The sequence below is a fragment of the Miniopterus schreibersii genome (genome assembly GCF_964146895.1).
Source record: "Miniopterus schreibersii genome assembly, chromosome: 6".
Classification (NCBI taxonomy): Eukaryota; Metazoa; Chordata; class Mammalia; order Chiroptera; family Miniopteridae; genus Miniopterus; species Miniopterus schreibersii.
In genome coordinates this window covers 71,627,571-71,642,106 of record NC_138107.1, presented here as the reverse complement: position 1 = coordinate 71,642,106, position 14,536 = coordinate 71,627,571, and the positions used below count along the sequence as shown (strand labels likewise).

The 14,536-nt window shown below is 38.2% G+C and overlaps 1 protein-coding gene across 1 annotated transcript in view; it reads right to left on the bottom strand.

Annotated features, from left to right (window-relative positions):
- The window catches only part of TBPL1 (TATA-box binding protein like 1), a 27,126-nt gene extending 12,590 nt beyond the window's left edge, over nt 1–14,536 (bottom strand). The window contains exon 1 of the mRNA XM_081139892.1: nt 14,273–14,536. Coding sequence (XP_080996018.1) covers nt 14,273–14,526 — 254 coding nt within the window. The 5' untranslated portion in view covers nt 14,527–14,536. The remainder of the gene's footprint in view (nt 1–14,272) is intronic.

Here is a 14,536-nt window from a genome sequence, read left to right as displayed (position 1 = left end):
ATACTTGCACAGCATAGGGCTCCACAGAAGATAAGTGTCAAAAAAGAAACAAGTGGAGAGGTAGGGCTAGATAATTAACCAACAGTTAGGCAGGTTATAGAACGAGTCTTCTGTAAGGTGGGAGATGACTGACACTAGATGGTTTCTAAAATCCCATCTAATTCTAAAATTTCAGATTCTAACATCTTAGATGAAGACACACTATAGACACATTTAGGAATTATATATAAATTTCTATTTTAATTCTATAGCTATTATGTTAGTTTAGTTAAATTAATATCAAAATTCTGAACTTCCCACTTCCCTCAACAGCATAGACAGTGAATGAAACTATAAAACCTTTAACTTGTTTGGCAGGGTGACATTCTAACATGAGGACATATTTTCAGGCATGGCCCAAGAGCTTATGCTTCAGGAACCAGTCTTTGGGGTTGGCATTGTATTATATTCTAATCACATGAAAAAAATGTTATTAATAGTATGCATGGTCACAAAAACCCTTGTGTTTCCCAAGAAAAGGATTATATATTATACCAACATATAATATAAAACACTTAACAAATGCTTAAATAAAAGCAAAAGTACTTGATATACAAAGTCATCATTCCACTAAGTTGAACAGAAAGTTGGACTATGTTCATGACATGTCTCCAACTACTGTCCCTCTGACTCACTCTAAGTACCAATTCTGAAGACCAGTGAAGCAGGTGCCATTCACGGGAATAACTGGCATCAAAACAAAGTGTTACAATTTTTAAAAAACCTGTATTAAGAGAACTACACAAATTTTTAATGGGCATTAATTAATAACAGTAACTCTGAGGGTTGCCAGCAACTATCTATTTTAAAAAATAGTGAAGAGGAGTGTATTTTATGCTTCAGTCTATAAAAATATCTGTAATGGTACCTAAAAGGTGGTGAAAAAATGATGCTGATTTTCTGAATGGGTGCTTAAGGAAAGAGAAGTCTCATTCACTGAAAGAGAATGAAGTGTTGGACAATTTAAGAACACATAACCTCATATCCATCCCGTACTAATGATGTTTAAACAGCAGCCTACTTAAGAATTTCACTATTTCAGAATGTACTACAGTGTATCTCCAATGGAAGAAAACTTGGATGTTTAAGATGTGGACCCTAATGTAAGCTACGAACTGTTACTACCCTTACTTGTAAAATGCAAACACCACCATTTACTCACCACATAATTGTTTTGAGAGATTAATGAGCACCTCACAAATTATGCTCTATTAATGTCATATTAGTAAGTGCTAACATAAATATTGATTTTAACTGTCTAATTACAGATAATAAGAAAAAAAGTACATATTTACTGAATACAACCTGAAATTCTGGGATTCAAACTGAAAGACAAGAATTTTAGCACATTGATTCCTTATGTAAAAGCAAAATTTTGGACAGATTTAGTATTTCAAATTAATGTCTTAATGTATGGCTTTTAAAGAAGATAGCACGCCATTTTCTGATTACATAAGAAATACTCACAGAAAAAAAGTCACCCATAATCTCACCACAGTGATAATTACTAAGTTTTTTCTATGCTTACATAGAAACATGTTTTGAAGCTGCTAAATTCATATATTTATCTATGCATATTAAACAAGATTGGGGTCATGTGTATATGCTGTCATATCTAGTCAACAAAGAATTTTGTAAAATTCTTTGACAACTGGAGATATAAAAAAAAGGCAATATTGAATTGACTGATTTTCCTTGAGTGCTAAAGAGGGTGAATTTTCCAAATATTATTTAACTAGTATTTATTGTGTTAATGGTCTCATATCCTTTGTTCATTTTCCTTCTGCGATTTCTTACTGATTTATAAAGTAAAGGCTCTTACATGTAAAGAATATTAGTGTTTTGCCTGCTTATGCTATTCTTTTGGCTAAAAATTATCTATCCCTACTTGTACACCTGGCTAACTCCTAGTTGTTCTATAGCTCGGCATCACCTTCATCCAATCAATTCTTTCACAATTAATTGGAAATCTAAGCATTCGTCCCATGCTAGGGGGTGGGGATCCAGCAGTAAACAAGACCTGGTAAAAGGAACAGCAGATGTTCTCAGCTCTGAGGTGAGTTAAAAGTATAAACTGTTCAGACCTAAAGGAGGGCCAGCATGGCTAGAGTGGGAAGAGTGAATGGGAAACTGGCATATCAGGCTGCAGATGCACGAAGGGTCAAATCATACCTTCTAGGCCATGTTAAAACTTTTCATATTTATCCCAAGTGCACGGTGAGCTAAAAGAAAAGCAAAAGATGACGTGATGTATTTGTTTTTAAAAAATATATCAGTTCCACTTCTCTAACAGGAGAATGGAATAGGAGATAATAATGGGCAGAAAACTCAGTCAGGTCTATAGTGGGGCAGTCCTGGGGAGAGATGACAGTAGTGGGGTGATGACAGGTGAAGGACGATGGAAAGAAGCAGAGAGGGAGACAGACTGAACAGAGCTTTGTGACTGATATAAGGAAGAGGGAGATGGAGGATGACTCCAGGTCTGTAGCCTAAGATACTATTTACAGAAATAGAAACACTGGAGGGAGAGGGGGTTTGCAGGGGAGATGGAAAGAGGAGGGTTAAGGATTCTGTTTTAGACATGATGTAGTGAAGGAACTTGTGAGACATTCAAGAGGAGAGACAGAATAATCAGTAAGGAGTCCACTGCTTAGGACAAGTCTAGGTCTAGACTGGAGGTGAAAATTTGGAAACCTTGGTATAGAAGGTAATTAAAACCATGATGGGTAAAATAAGAAATCAAAGGGACTAAGACATCTGATCCCCAAGACTGAAACAGACTACCCCTACTCTGAGTCCCATTACCGTGTCACTATGCATACCACTATTACTGTATTTTCCTACAATCTAGTAAATTTTTCTATTTATATATGTCTCCTTGGTAGACAACAAGCTTCTCAGATGTACAATCAAATCTTACTTATTTCTGTACTCTAGCCTTGGCATAGTTCCCAAGGCACTAAACACATTCAATAATGTGTCTGTAAGAGCTTAACTGTTGGTCTGAGATTATTAAGAAGCAGTATCTACACACACACACGTGCACACAAGTTTAAGAGCTCAGACTCTGGGGCAGATTACTTGGGTTAAATCCAGACTCTACCATTTACCAGTCATGTGACCTTGGGTAAATTACTCAGTGCCTCTGTGCTTCAATGTTCTCACCAGTAAAATAAGGCAGATAACACTATCACAGTGTTGTGGAAATTGAAATTTCATGCAAAGCATGTAGCACAGTACTTGCGCATGGTAATAAGCATTCAAATTTAACTGTTCTCACTGTTACTATTATTATTCTCCTTCCTTCATTCTTCCATGGTTAGAGAAATGTTCAAAAATAAAAAGGATTTCCAGTTATTCATTGGGTCCTCAAGCTTTGGAACACAAAAGCAGATCATGTTCTTTCCAGTCTAAAAGTAAAAAACACAATTTTGATGTATCTGATAAATAAAATTAGTTATTAAAAAAAAAATAACTAAATTTAACAGTAAATTTAAAAAAATCCCCAGTAACAACAAAGTCATTTCAAACAAAAATAAATAGTTATTGGTGTGGATTATTAAATTGCAACAAAATTGTTTATCATGTTCTTTTCATTTAAAGTATAAATTTATTATGTTCACTTCAAGTATTAGGCATCAGTTTTCCCCACAGGTCTTATACGTGTCCCTATTTTCCCATATCATGGGTGATCATTTAGAAAACTAAAAAGTTTATCTTTTTCTAGAGAATCTTGATATTTGTCCCAAGTTACTGATAAGTAATACAATTCTTGAGGCTAATTTAGCCATTACGCTGATGCTAATAAAACAGCCTAATTTTGTAAAGATTATTTTTTTGCAAGTATAAATATTAATTCACTAGGTAGCTAACAAACCGAATAAACCCTCTCTCAGCTTCTGGTTGGTGTCAGGATTGGCATGTGTAAAGTTCAAACTTCTCTGTATTCTGATTTTTATTTCGAGTGTGAATGCAGGGTTCAAACTGGAACTGCTGACAGCTCATCAAGAATTTAATCAAGAGAAAGCACTGCAAGGTGAAAACACAACAGGTGAAACTTCCTCTTTTGAGTTTCCTTTCAACTGCTTTTATAGGTTTACTAGTCACATAAAATGTCTGGGCTAATATAGACAAACTGTTAAAGGTCTATGTCATACATAACTGCCATGTTAACAAAACGAAGGTAAGATTATGAAATTAGCTTCTTGGAAAATAGAGTTCAAACTGTTCTAGTTAAAATAGTTTTTACTATTTAGTAAAAAACGTAACATAAATAAAAGCAAACTGGCTTACAGAACACTCTTTCCACATATAAGCCACAAAATTTTTTATATTGGAAACTAAGTTCTATGAGAGAGACTAAAAAGACACTGATTTAAAACTAGCACAATAGTAAACTGGGTAATTAAATAACAACATATAAGTAAAAGAAAGGATTCTTACATAGAACACACAACAAGAGTGAGTGTTCTGATTGAACATTGATCTTAACAAGAAGATGAAACAAACAAAAAACTATGAAAAGGCTCAACCCTCAAAGACATTGATTGATTAAGCTTTGTAGGGCCCTGATTTTTAAAACATTTCCAAGTTGTTTCTAATGGGCACCTGGTTAAGAACCACTGGGCTGAAACACCACACCGTATTAAGTCATCAAAATAATGGAATTTTCCTTTCAGTAAATAGGCCCTTAAATGGGACTATATATATAGCCTCATATCAGGGCTGGTTATCACAGAGAACATCAAGATTTCTGTACGCTGTTTACCCGGCATTGTTGCCTTAACTCAGACTCATGCACTAAATCATCAGGATCTGCCTCTGCATGGTATAAAATGTTATCAATGAATGGCTCACTGCCAAGTCCAATGTCACAGTTGAAACTCCTTCCTACTGGACCTCTCCAGGGCATAAAGCACTGGGAACCCGATTCTCAAAATTCTCCCTCTGGTACCACCTTGGCTTCTAAGGTACCTTTCTTCCTACGTTCTCCTCCCACCTCAAATACTTTTCTGTCTGCTCCGTAAGTCAGAAGTTCTTAATTAAATTCCATGACAGATGCCCTGCTGGGCATGGCTCAGTGGTTGAGCATCGACCTAGCATCCAGGAGATCGCGGTTCAATTCTCAGTCAGGGCACATAACTGGGTTGTGGAACTCAATCCCAAATCGGGGGCGTACAGGAGGCAGCCGGTCAATGACTCATCATTGATGTTTCTCTCTCTGTCCCTTTCCTTCCGCTCTCTGAAATCAATAAAGGTAGGAAGGGAGGAAGGGAGGAAGGGAGGAAGGGAGGAAGGGAGGAAGGGAGGAAGGAAGGAAGGGAAATTCCATGACAGGCATGAAAAGCTCAACAATAGGTCCCAGAGGTGAGAAACCCCTTGAAGTTATACATGTGCACACAAATTTTAATGTATACCCGAGGAGGCCACTGTTTTCTTCATGTTCTCAAATGAGTTTAAGATTCCCGAAGTTTAAGATCCCTGCCTTAAATCCTTTTCTTCGTTGAGCTTTCAGGCTTCAATTGCTATACAAGAGTTTATGGCTCCTACCATCAATCCTGACCTATCAGAGATCTGAACCCATCTTCCTAACTGTCTATTAAGGCATATTCATTAGATTAAACCAATACATCCAAAAGTAATTAACCCCCCCAGAAATACTTGCTGTTTCTTGATTCTTAATTTTACTTACTGGAGCCACCATCCAGCATTCACACACTTGAATCAGAAACTTTAGGATCATCCCTCATCTCTTTTTTTCTCCTATACCCAGTTAACTTTTGATCTAGCTTCTTTTCTGCATCTAAAGCATCAGTGTTTATTTTAGGCTTTCACATGTCATTATGGCTACAGCCTTCTAATGGAACTCTCTGCTTTCGATCTCCACAATCTGGTCCATCCACCAAATGGCGACCAGAGAATTATCTTCCTGACTGTGCCACACCCGGCTTAAAAAAACATCTCTTGGCTCTCTTACATGGACAAAATAGACTCTAACTTGCTTTGTTTGGAATGCAGTAAGCTTCATGTTTCCAATATACTTTTTGTAACTTTTTCTACTTCCAATACACTTTAACAGGCTCAATTTGCAGTAACAGACCCTTTCCTGATTTTATATCTGCCTAGGATGCCCTTCCCCACTCCTTCAATTAATAAATTGTTACTCATAATTGCATTCATTTAGTATGCAACTAATGTGAACCCAGCACTGTGGCTAGACACTGGGAATTTAGCTCAGAACAAAATAGTCAGGTAAATCAGTTGTAGTTCAGCAGAAAAAACAGGCAACAAATACAGAAGCAATTAAAATAGAGAATGTGATCTGGTATAAAGGAAATATGATGACACAAGAGAAATTTTAGGAGAAATGATCCAGGAAGGCCTCTTTACTTCCTCAAAAATGAGAAATTCTTCTTAACATTAGATCTCGAAGGATAAGGAGCCAGCATATGAAAGGCTGAAAGAAAAGATCCTGAGCAGAGGGCACAGTAATGCAAAGGTACTGTTGTATTATAACTGCCTAACAGACTGCAGACCATGCTCCTTGAAGAGAACTGTTTAATCTAAATGTATGTCTTTAAAATTTGGGTTAATAAATGGCACTTGGTCATCAACTCAATAAATAGTTATGAATTGAATGAATACTTGAAAGAATTGTGGGGGTAGGGAAACAGTGGGAAGAGCAGACATTTTCACTATAATAATAAGAATCTCAATAGCCCCAAACCGCTCAAGTTCTCCAACAGCACCCTATTATTTCCTTATTTCACTTTCTGGTATGTTCCACTTAGTACTCCTGCACCTAACATGTTAATACTGGTTTTAGTTCAAAACCCCAAATCCTGAAGGGCAACTGTGTTCCAGGAACTTTTACAAATATAAAAATAATAACACACTTCTGATATAAAGAATTATTTTAATTAAAACACATATATAGGCCCTCAACACTTTTGATATTTATATTTCCTTTTCCCTCCCCTAAGAGTTTTGCTCTTTCATTTCACCAAGGGTCCTAACTCATCCATATGCTAAATTCATTCCATGATAGTTGCTTATAGAATGGCTACCCTGTCAGTTACCTTCAGCACAGCAACCATCCAATTAAACAGGCTGATAAAACCGTGATTCCTCTCTTTACAAAGTGAGGGTGAGGCTACAAGACAAGATAAATTAAGGATATAAATTAAGCCCAGCCCCGCATGGGTCAGCGGTTGAGCAGTGACCTAGGATCCAGGAGATCGCGGTTCGATTCCCAGTCAGGGCACATGCATGGCTCGATTTGGTCCAGGGTGTGCAGGAGGCAGCCAATCAACGACAACTCTCTCACCATTGATGTTTCTCTCTCTTCCCTCCTCTCTCTGAAATCAATAAAAATATATTTTTAAAAAAAGAATATAAATTAAGACATTTGAAACTCTTCCAACTTAATGGGCCCAAAAGCCTAGAAAGAGTAAATTAAAAGGCACATATTCTTAATATACATACAAATTAACAATTGTCCAATAATTTACACTATGCATTGAAGCAGAATTTTCAAGATTGCTGGCCAGCTAAAGGTTGTTATATTGATCTAAAGATTTACAATAGCAATATGCTGCTGAGAAAATGGTAAAAGTATTAATATAGCTTTTTATCAGTTGTGAACTATCAAGACATCCCTTACCTCAGGTCCCGCCTCCGAAAAAGAACAGAGAAATAAGTAAGGAATCTAGTGTGCCTTTGAGATTAGCATACAAAGTTTGTGTTGAGGAAGGTCTAATGAATTGTGTCTGTGTTTTCAACATGGTTGTGCCTCCTACAACTACCCTGCCGGCCACCAGTAGAGATGCTGGGATGTGGTCAACCCAGGAGCAATTATGGGATGCTCATTACAACTTCACTAGATTGCACATGCATACAAGTAACTGGAGATACCCAAGAAGCTCACGATAGCCATAAGCAGATAAGAGAAAAAGACTCTGTGGCTCAAGAAAAGTATCTAGTAAACTAAAAAGAGTGAGTTGGTTCTTGTTCCACAAGTTTCAGGTTCACGACAAATCTTAGCTGAGGTTCTAACAACAATAGGTTCTATAAATGTTCACCACAGTCGAAAACCAAATACCCACCTTCATATTTGCACTTTTAGGTTACACATTGGTTTTATTAGCTTCATATCTGAAGGACAGTAACATCTGTCCCTGAAATAGTGTGGCGGAAAGAACACACTAGGGAAACATTAGCAATGTGTTAAACAGATCTTTATCTGAAAACAGGCAGGCTTTATTATGGACAATAGTATTGACACCTTGGAGACCTGTTTTTCTAAAAAACCCCTAATACAGTGTGTGATTATGTGTGAGTGTGAGACAGTGTGTGTGCATGCGTGTGTGAAATAGCCATAATCATTTCCTTGCTTATCTCAGTATTTTTTGATCCAAAATCCATGATGGCTACGGGAATAATATTAACAATATTCTATCAATACTAAATCTATTCTGGTCAACGCAGCTATTAAATAAATCAACAGTATCAACTCAACTTTACTCTCTTTAAACAGAAAAACAAAACCCACAACTCTAAATACAAGCATATTTGCCAATCTTCTTTCAGGAGAGATATAAATACAAACTAAAACAAATAAACAAAAATAGCACAATGTGGAAGGAGGAATTATAAAACTTTACCCCTGTACATTTAAAGCAAAATATACTTTTAATAATATATTTTATATAAACCTCTATAATACATATTTTATAAAAATATTATTTCCCTAAAAAAAACAAGACCTGAATAGGAGCCAAAATAGAGAAAACAGTTTGCAATTCATTGTATTTTAGCATAAATACTTTCTAGTCAGCAGTTTCAACTGTACATACTAAAACTAAACTATATTTGGACTTAACTTTAAAGTTAGACATTTCAGTAGCAGCGTAAAAAAGCTATAATCAAGTTATTCCCAACTAGGGAGCTCAGTATTTGGTGTTAGTCTTACCATAAACAAGTAATTTGCAATTTCATGCGGTCATTCTTGAGCCACCTGAATTATTGGAGCAGAGTAGAAGTTGCAGTTACTGCTAAAGTTACAAGATAGCTACTATCTAGAACATTTATAGTGGCACAGAAAACTCAAGTTAAATGGCTTGACAATGATACCAACAAGTTTCAAGTTTACCATCATTTAAGGTTATACAAGGAAAAAACAGTGTCTTCTAAAGAAAGACTAATTCTGCTAAATGAAACCACTGGAGTCTATTGCTTTTATTCAGAAGTACCATACAGCTAAACAAGCAGTCAAGTCCACAGGGAAATAGCATTTCAATAGATTCAGCACTGTGCCAGACAAGGCTTTGTTGGCCTTCCTTTTCCAAGAAACAGAGATGTCTCTTTTTACTTAGTCCATCTGCCATAAGTGATAACCAGATGCCTGTGTGACAATTCAAAATTAAAACAAAAGTGCTTCCCCCCTTCCAAAGCCTAAGAGCAGAGATGAGTCGAATAGTCAGTGATCACAAAGAATTTCAATGCTTTAATAGAAAGCCTCCAAATGAAAGAAATAAAGCATTCAAGTGGTCTAATGGTTCACCTTTAATGTACCAAGTACCACTGCTACTAGCACCAGCGAATACTTTTTGATCTAACTAAGCCGACATTGTTCTAAGTGCTTTATACTTAGTAACTGGCTCAATGACATTAATAAGCAGCATAGCCACCATGCTGAACACAGGCAGGCTGTATTTAGAGTACCAAGAAAGCGTAACTAATTTTGATCAAAACTGTTCTGTCTCAATGAAAATACTTGTAATTTATCAGGAGGAGGTAGGTTAATAACATTTAATTAATAAAACAAAATTTTACTTCTTTTTAAAAGTTGTGAGTTAAAAAACAAAAGCATTCCATGGACCAATGTCTGCAGACAGATGTTTATGGTGCTAAACGCAAAGTACTAAAGCCATCCACACATGTCCTGAGAAAACTGTCATTAACACACAATGTGAATTTCAGTATTCTTTCGCCAGGCAAACTTTTGTGCTGCATGTTTTGGGTGAAATTTTAAAGTTTCATTACTGACTCCCACATGAAGGCTGATTTGAACTGTCCCAGAATTCATCTTAGTGTTTTGTGTTTTTTATGGGATCCCCAGAAGCATGCTTTCAGTATAAAACTAGACATTTGAAACAAATTCTGTATTTCATCACCCATTAGTCAAAAGATGAAACCAGATGTATACAATTTCTGACATGATCTGATTCCTTTTGACTAATGACATACTTCTGGAATCTTGCTTTTTCACAACTACACACACACACACACCATCTCTCTTCTAAATAAAAGTTTGTTTCTATGAGGCCCTTTTGAAATTTTCCAAACTGGGAGTCATGTGACAAGAGCAAATACTGTATTTACTCGAGGAAGCAAACCATTATTATTATTATTATTATTATTATTTTGATTATTTTTTAAGAGAGGAAGGGGGAGAGAGAAAGAGAGAAACATCGACTGACTGCCTCACGCACCTGCCCTGACCAGGGATCGAACCCACAACCTGGGTATACAGCCTGAACAGGAATTGAATCTGCCACCTTTCGGTGTGGGGGGAGGGCCATCCAACAAACTGAGCCATATTGGCCAGGGCAATAAACCATTATTTTTACTGTTGAATTGCTTTAAAAAAAAAAAAAAGAAAAGGAAAAGCCCTAATCATGTTGAAGAAGTGTCTGCTGCTTATAACTAGCAGCCAGTATAAAAAGTTGAAATTTAGGGATCAAGAATTAGACTAGATGCCTACTAATTAGATTAGATGCCTAAAGGTTGCCCTCATCCACTAGATTAACTCCCTTAAGTAAAATAAACTTATATCTTTCTATTAACATTAATCTTCAAAATACACACACAAGCGACATGAAAAAACAATATGATGGCAACTCATAGTCCTGAATCTCAAGAAACTTCTAATTTAGCAGGCATGATGAAATCGACACACCAGTAACTATAGCTCTAAGCAGTATGTAATAAAGAATTTAAAATTCAAATTTGGTATCCATGCATGTCATTTCTCTGCTATCTACAAGTGTACAAAAGGCTCCAGAAGAAACACTGTTCATCCAGCTTTGCATACCTGATGTGGCATCAGGCATATAAAAGGTGCAACAAATATAGGTATAAGTTGCAGGAAATTTTTACTTATTAATTAAAAAATCACAATACAGCTAAATTTTCAAAACACTACATGTTTTAGCTCAAAGACAGTGTGGGAACATTCTACTATAAATTCTTCTAAAATCAATTTAAACTTTCTTTTATCATAGCAATAATAATTTCATCACATGGTCTATAATGCAACAGAAGGAAATGAACCACCAGGTTATTACTGGCCTACTTCACCTAAAACAGCACTGATACCACCCACTCAACTATATTATACAATATTTGCTGATTTTTAAATAATGTGCCACATCCATAAGAAATAATACTCTCCAAAAACATCCAGCTGTGTGTTTTATATGTATCCATTCTATTTTGTAATAAATTCTATATATGTATAAATCCACAAAAATTTTCCACATGAAGAAACATTTGTGGGAATCACTTCAATTGTCCGCCTCCTGCCCAAATCTGGCAAAATGTAATTTCAGTCTAATATTCAGATGCAAAATGATCAGGAAAGACTGATGTTAATAAAAGTTTTTTTAGACTAAGAATTGTGAAAATCTGAGGTTGAATTAAAAACCCATAGCAGGCTCTACAATAGTCTTTAATCTTTAAAAAAGTGACCATGTCTACAATTACAGTATTACTTCTGAACTTCTAAAACACCTTTTATTCTAAAAGTTTAAATATTGTTAAATACCTTACTTCAATACAATCTTTTGATTCTCAGCATAAGGCTCTTACCTGCTGTATTGCACAAACCACAGTTACTCAGAAAGAATACAGAATGTATTGCACAAACAACAGTTACTCAGAAAGAATACAGAATGTATGACATGACCACTCCCAATTCTCCAAATAAAGGGGAGGGATACAGAAGGAAAACCCAACAGACAAAGTGACATTAATGAAAAGGATGTATAGGCCAAGGATGTATGATGAAAACTCCCTAAGAAATGGAAATAATAAGAATAGAATAAAAAATTTTTTTTGATTAGGATACAATGAAGTACAGAGAAGAAATAACACCAAATGTTGGGAGTGTTGCAGCAGAGAGCAGGGAAAGCAGAAATTGGATTGTTAATAAAGGTGGAAAGTAGGGCCTGACTTCTCACTTAAATATGGAAGGAACAGAAACAGCAAAAACGGTCTAGGTGAACCGAGTATGGTGGCAGCCATGAGACCGAGGATTGAATCTGCTATGTCTCATATGCACTATGAAAATCCTGGGGCTCGCCATCCAACAGCCTCAAATGTGTTCATCTCCCAGCATATCCTTCACAGAAGAACAACTATATGAAAAGATTATGCAACAATCCTTCATTCACTAACCTAAAGATGACAATATCGGATTTTTCTCCTTAAGGGTCTTAAAATGCAATTTTAAGTTTCCCAGTGTTTTATACGTCCCATCTTTGTTAAAGGAAACTGTCCACCTCTTTGCACATGAAACTCCTTTAACAAGAGGCACTGAGCCTCTATTCCATGAAAAAGCCCAATTTTAAAACTCAGTATTCCAGCATCAAATTCAAGAACGCACACCAGATCGCTACAGTTTCTGAGGCTGATTTTGAGGGCAGAGTACAGAAAGAGATGCCTGGGAATGAGGATGACACCTTTTTGTTTAAGAGATGCCAGGCTTAGGGAAAAAAAAAAAAAGGTGGGGGACAAATAGAAGCTGTGCTTCACATAATTGCTTCTGTGGCTTTCAGTCTTCATCCTTAATCTTCAAGTTTATGTAAAGAGCTTTGTTTTCAATGAACACAAAATCAGTATTATTGTAGTATGTACAGGGTGTCCCCCAAATGTATATACATTTTAACAGCTGATAGGTCAAATTTGAAAATAAAATGTATTTCAATAAGCACTGCCTTTATAATTATCAAAAGTGTGTGTATACATTTTTCTGGACACCCTGTAAATGTGGTCTTTTCAGTATGCCACAGGAAAACCTCACGACAGAACAGTCGTGGCAAGTATTAAACCTTTAAGTAGTTAGTGATGTAAGGCTTAAGGCAGCAGCATAAACCCGTAAGTATTTAACTGGACATATGAAACTGAGTAATTCTTTAAACAAGATAGTGTTAAGAGCCTCTTCTCAATTTGAATGAACTGCCATTTTCTTAAACTTTCAGAGAGACTGCGGATTATAGCTGAACCTTCTCCTTATATTTCTTTTTAAATTCCCCCAGAGAATCTGCCATTGTTTCTCCACACAAAAATCACGCCAGGCTTGTTTCCTTTTCTCTTCTTGCGCCAATTTTAAGGCACTGTTCTTAACTCTAAACACACAAGCCCACGCTGGTTAACTGCCAGTGTCGCTCTGGAACTGCAGGTGACAGATGCAGCCCGAGAGCTCGCAGATGTGGACTGGCTGCAGCCTGAGCCTGATTGCAAGGAACGCACTGACACGGCCCGCAGATGCACATCTCCGCAGAAGGAGAGTTTTAAAAACCGTCATCACCGATTACATTTACTTTTAGGATTCTTACGGGCTAATATTAAGCTCTTATCTCGACCCTTGTCCCTGCTCAGCCCTACCCACAATTCATTCCATCGGCCTCAGTTTCCAGATCCTTCTTCACGTTTTCGGTTAATAAACATCGTAACATAAAGCGGGGCTCTCGACGGGGTGATATGTGGGAGCCCTCCCGCCGCGGCAGAGGCCGCTCAAGTTTTCCGGGAAACAACGGACCCTCAGCATCTCCGCGCGCTCCCTCTTCCCGAGCGAGGGCTCCGCAGAGATGGAGACTCTCCCTTCTCCCGTCTCTCCCAGGGGTGGCTCACACGAAAAGCCAAACACCTCTTTAGGATCCTGCACCCCGCTGGGTAACGCTCGCAGGCAGCGACGCCCCACCCCCACCTCGTCACCCCGAACGAGATCCCCCCAAATGCCACCGGGTCCTGAGAGCTGGACCCTCCCTCGGCTCCCGGACGGATTTCCCGCACCTGAGCTGATCTCCGCCAGCGACCCGCCCCCGCGCCCCACCCGCAGCATCGCTCCGTTTCCTCACACGCCCGCCCCGCGCCCGGACGCCCGGCACCCGGCTCTCGGGCCGCCCGGCCGCCCGCGCTCCCCGAACCCAGGGTCGCCTACGGGGGTTACCGTGGGAAGAGGGGGCGGCGGCAGAGGACGCGGCGGCAACGCTGCTGCCGGTTGCGTCGGACGCGAAGGATAAGCTGGAGGACGAGGATGATGATGAGGCGGGCGCGCTCCCCAGTCTCCATGGAACTCCCGCCCCGGCCCGTTGCTAGGAGCCCCCGAGGCTCGGGCTCCCTCCTTCGCGCTTTGTTGTTCCGGGTACAGGGCGGCCGCTGCTTCCCCGCGACAATAAATAGACGAGACGCGGGGGGGAGCATAGAAACAGCG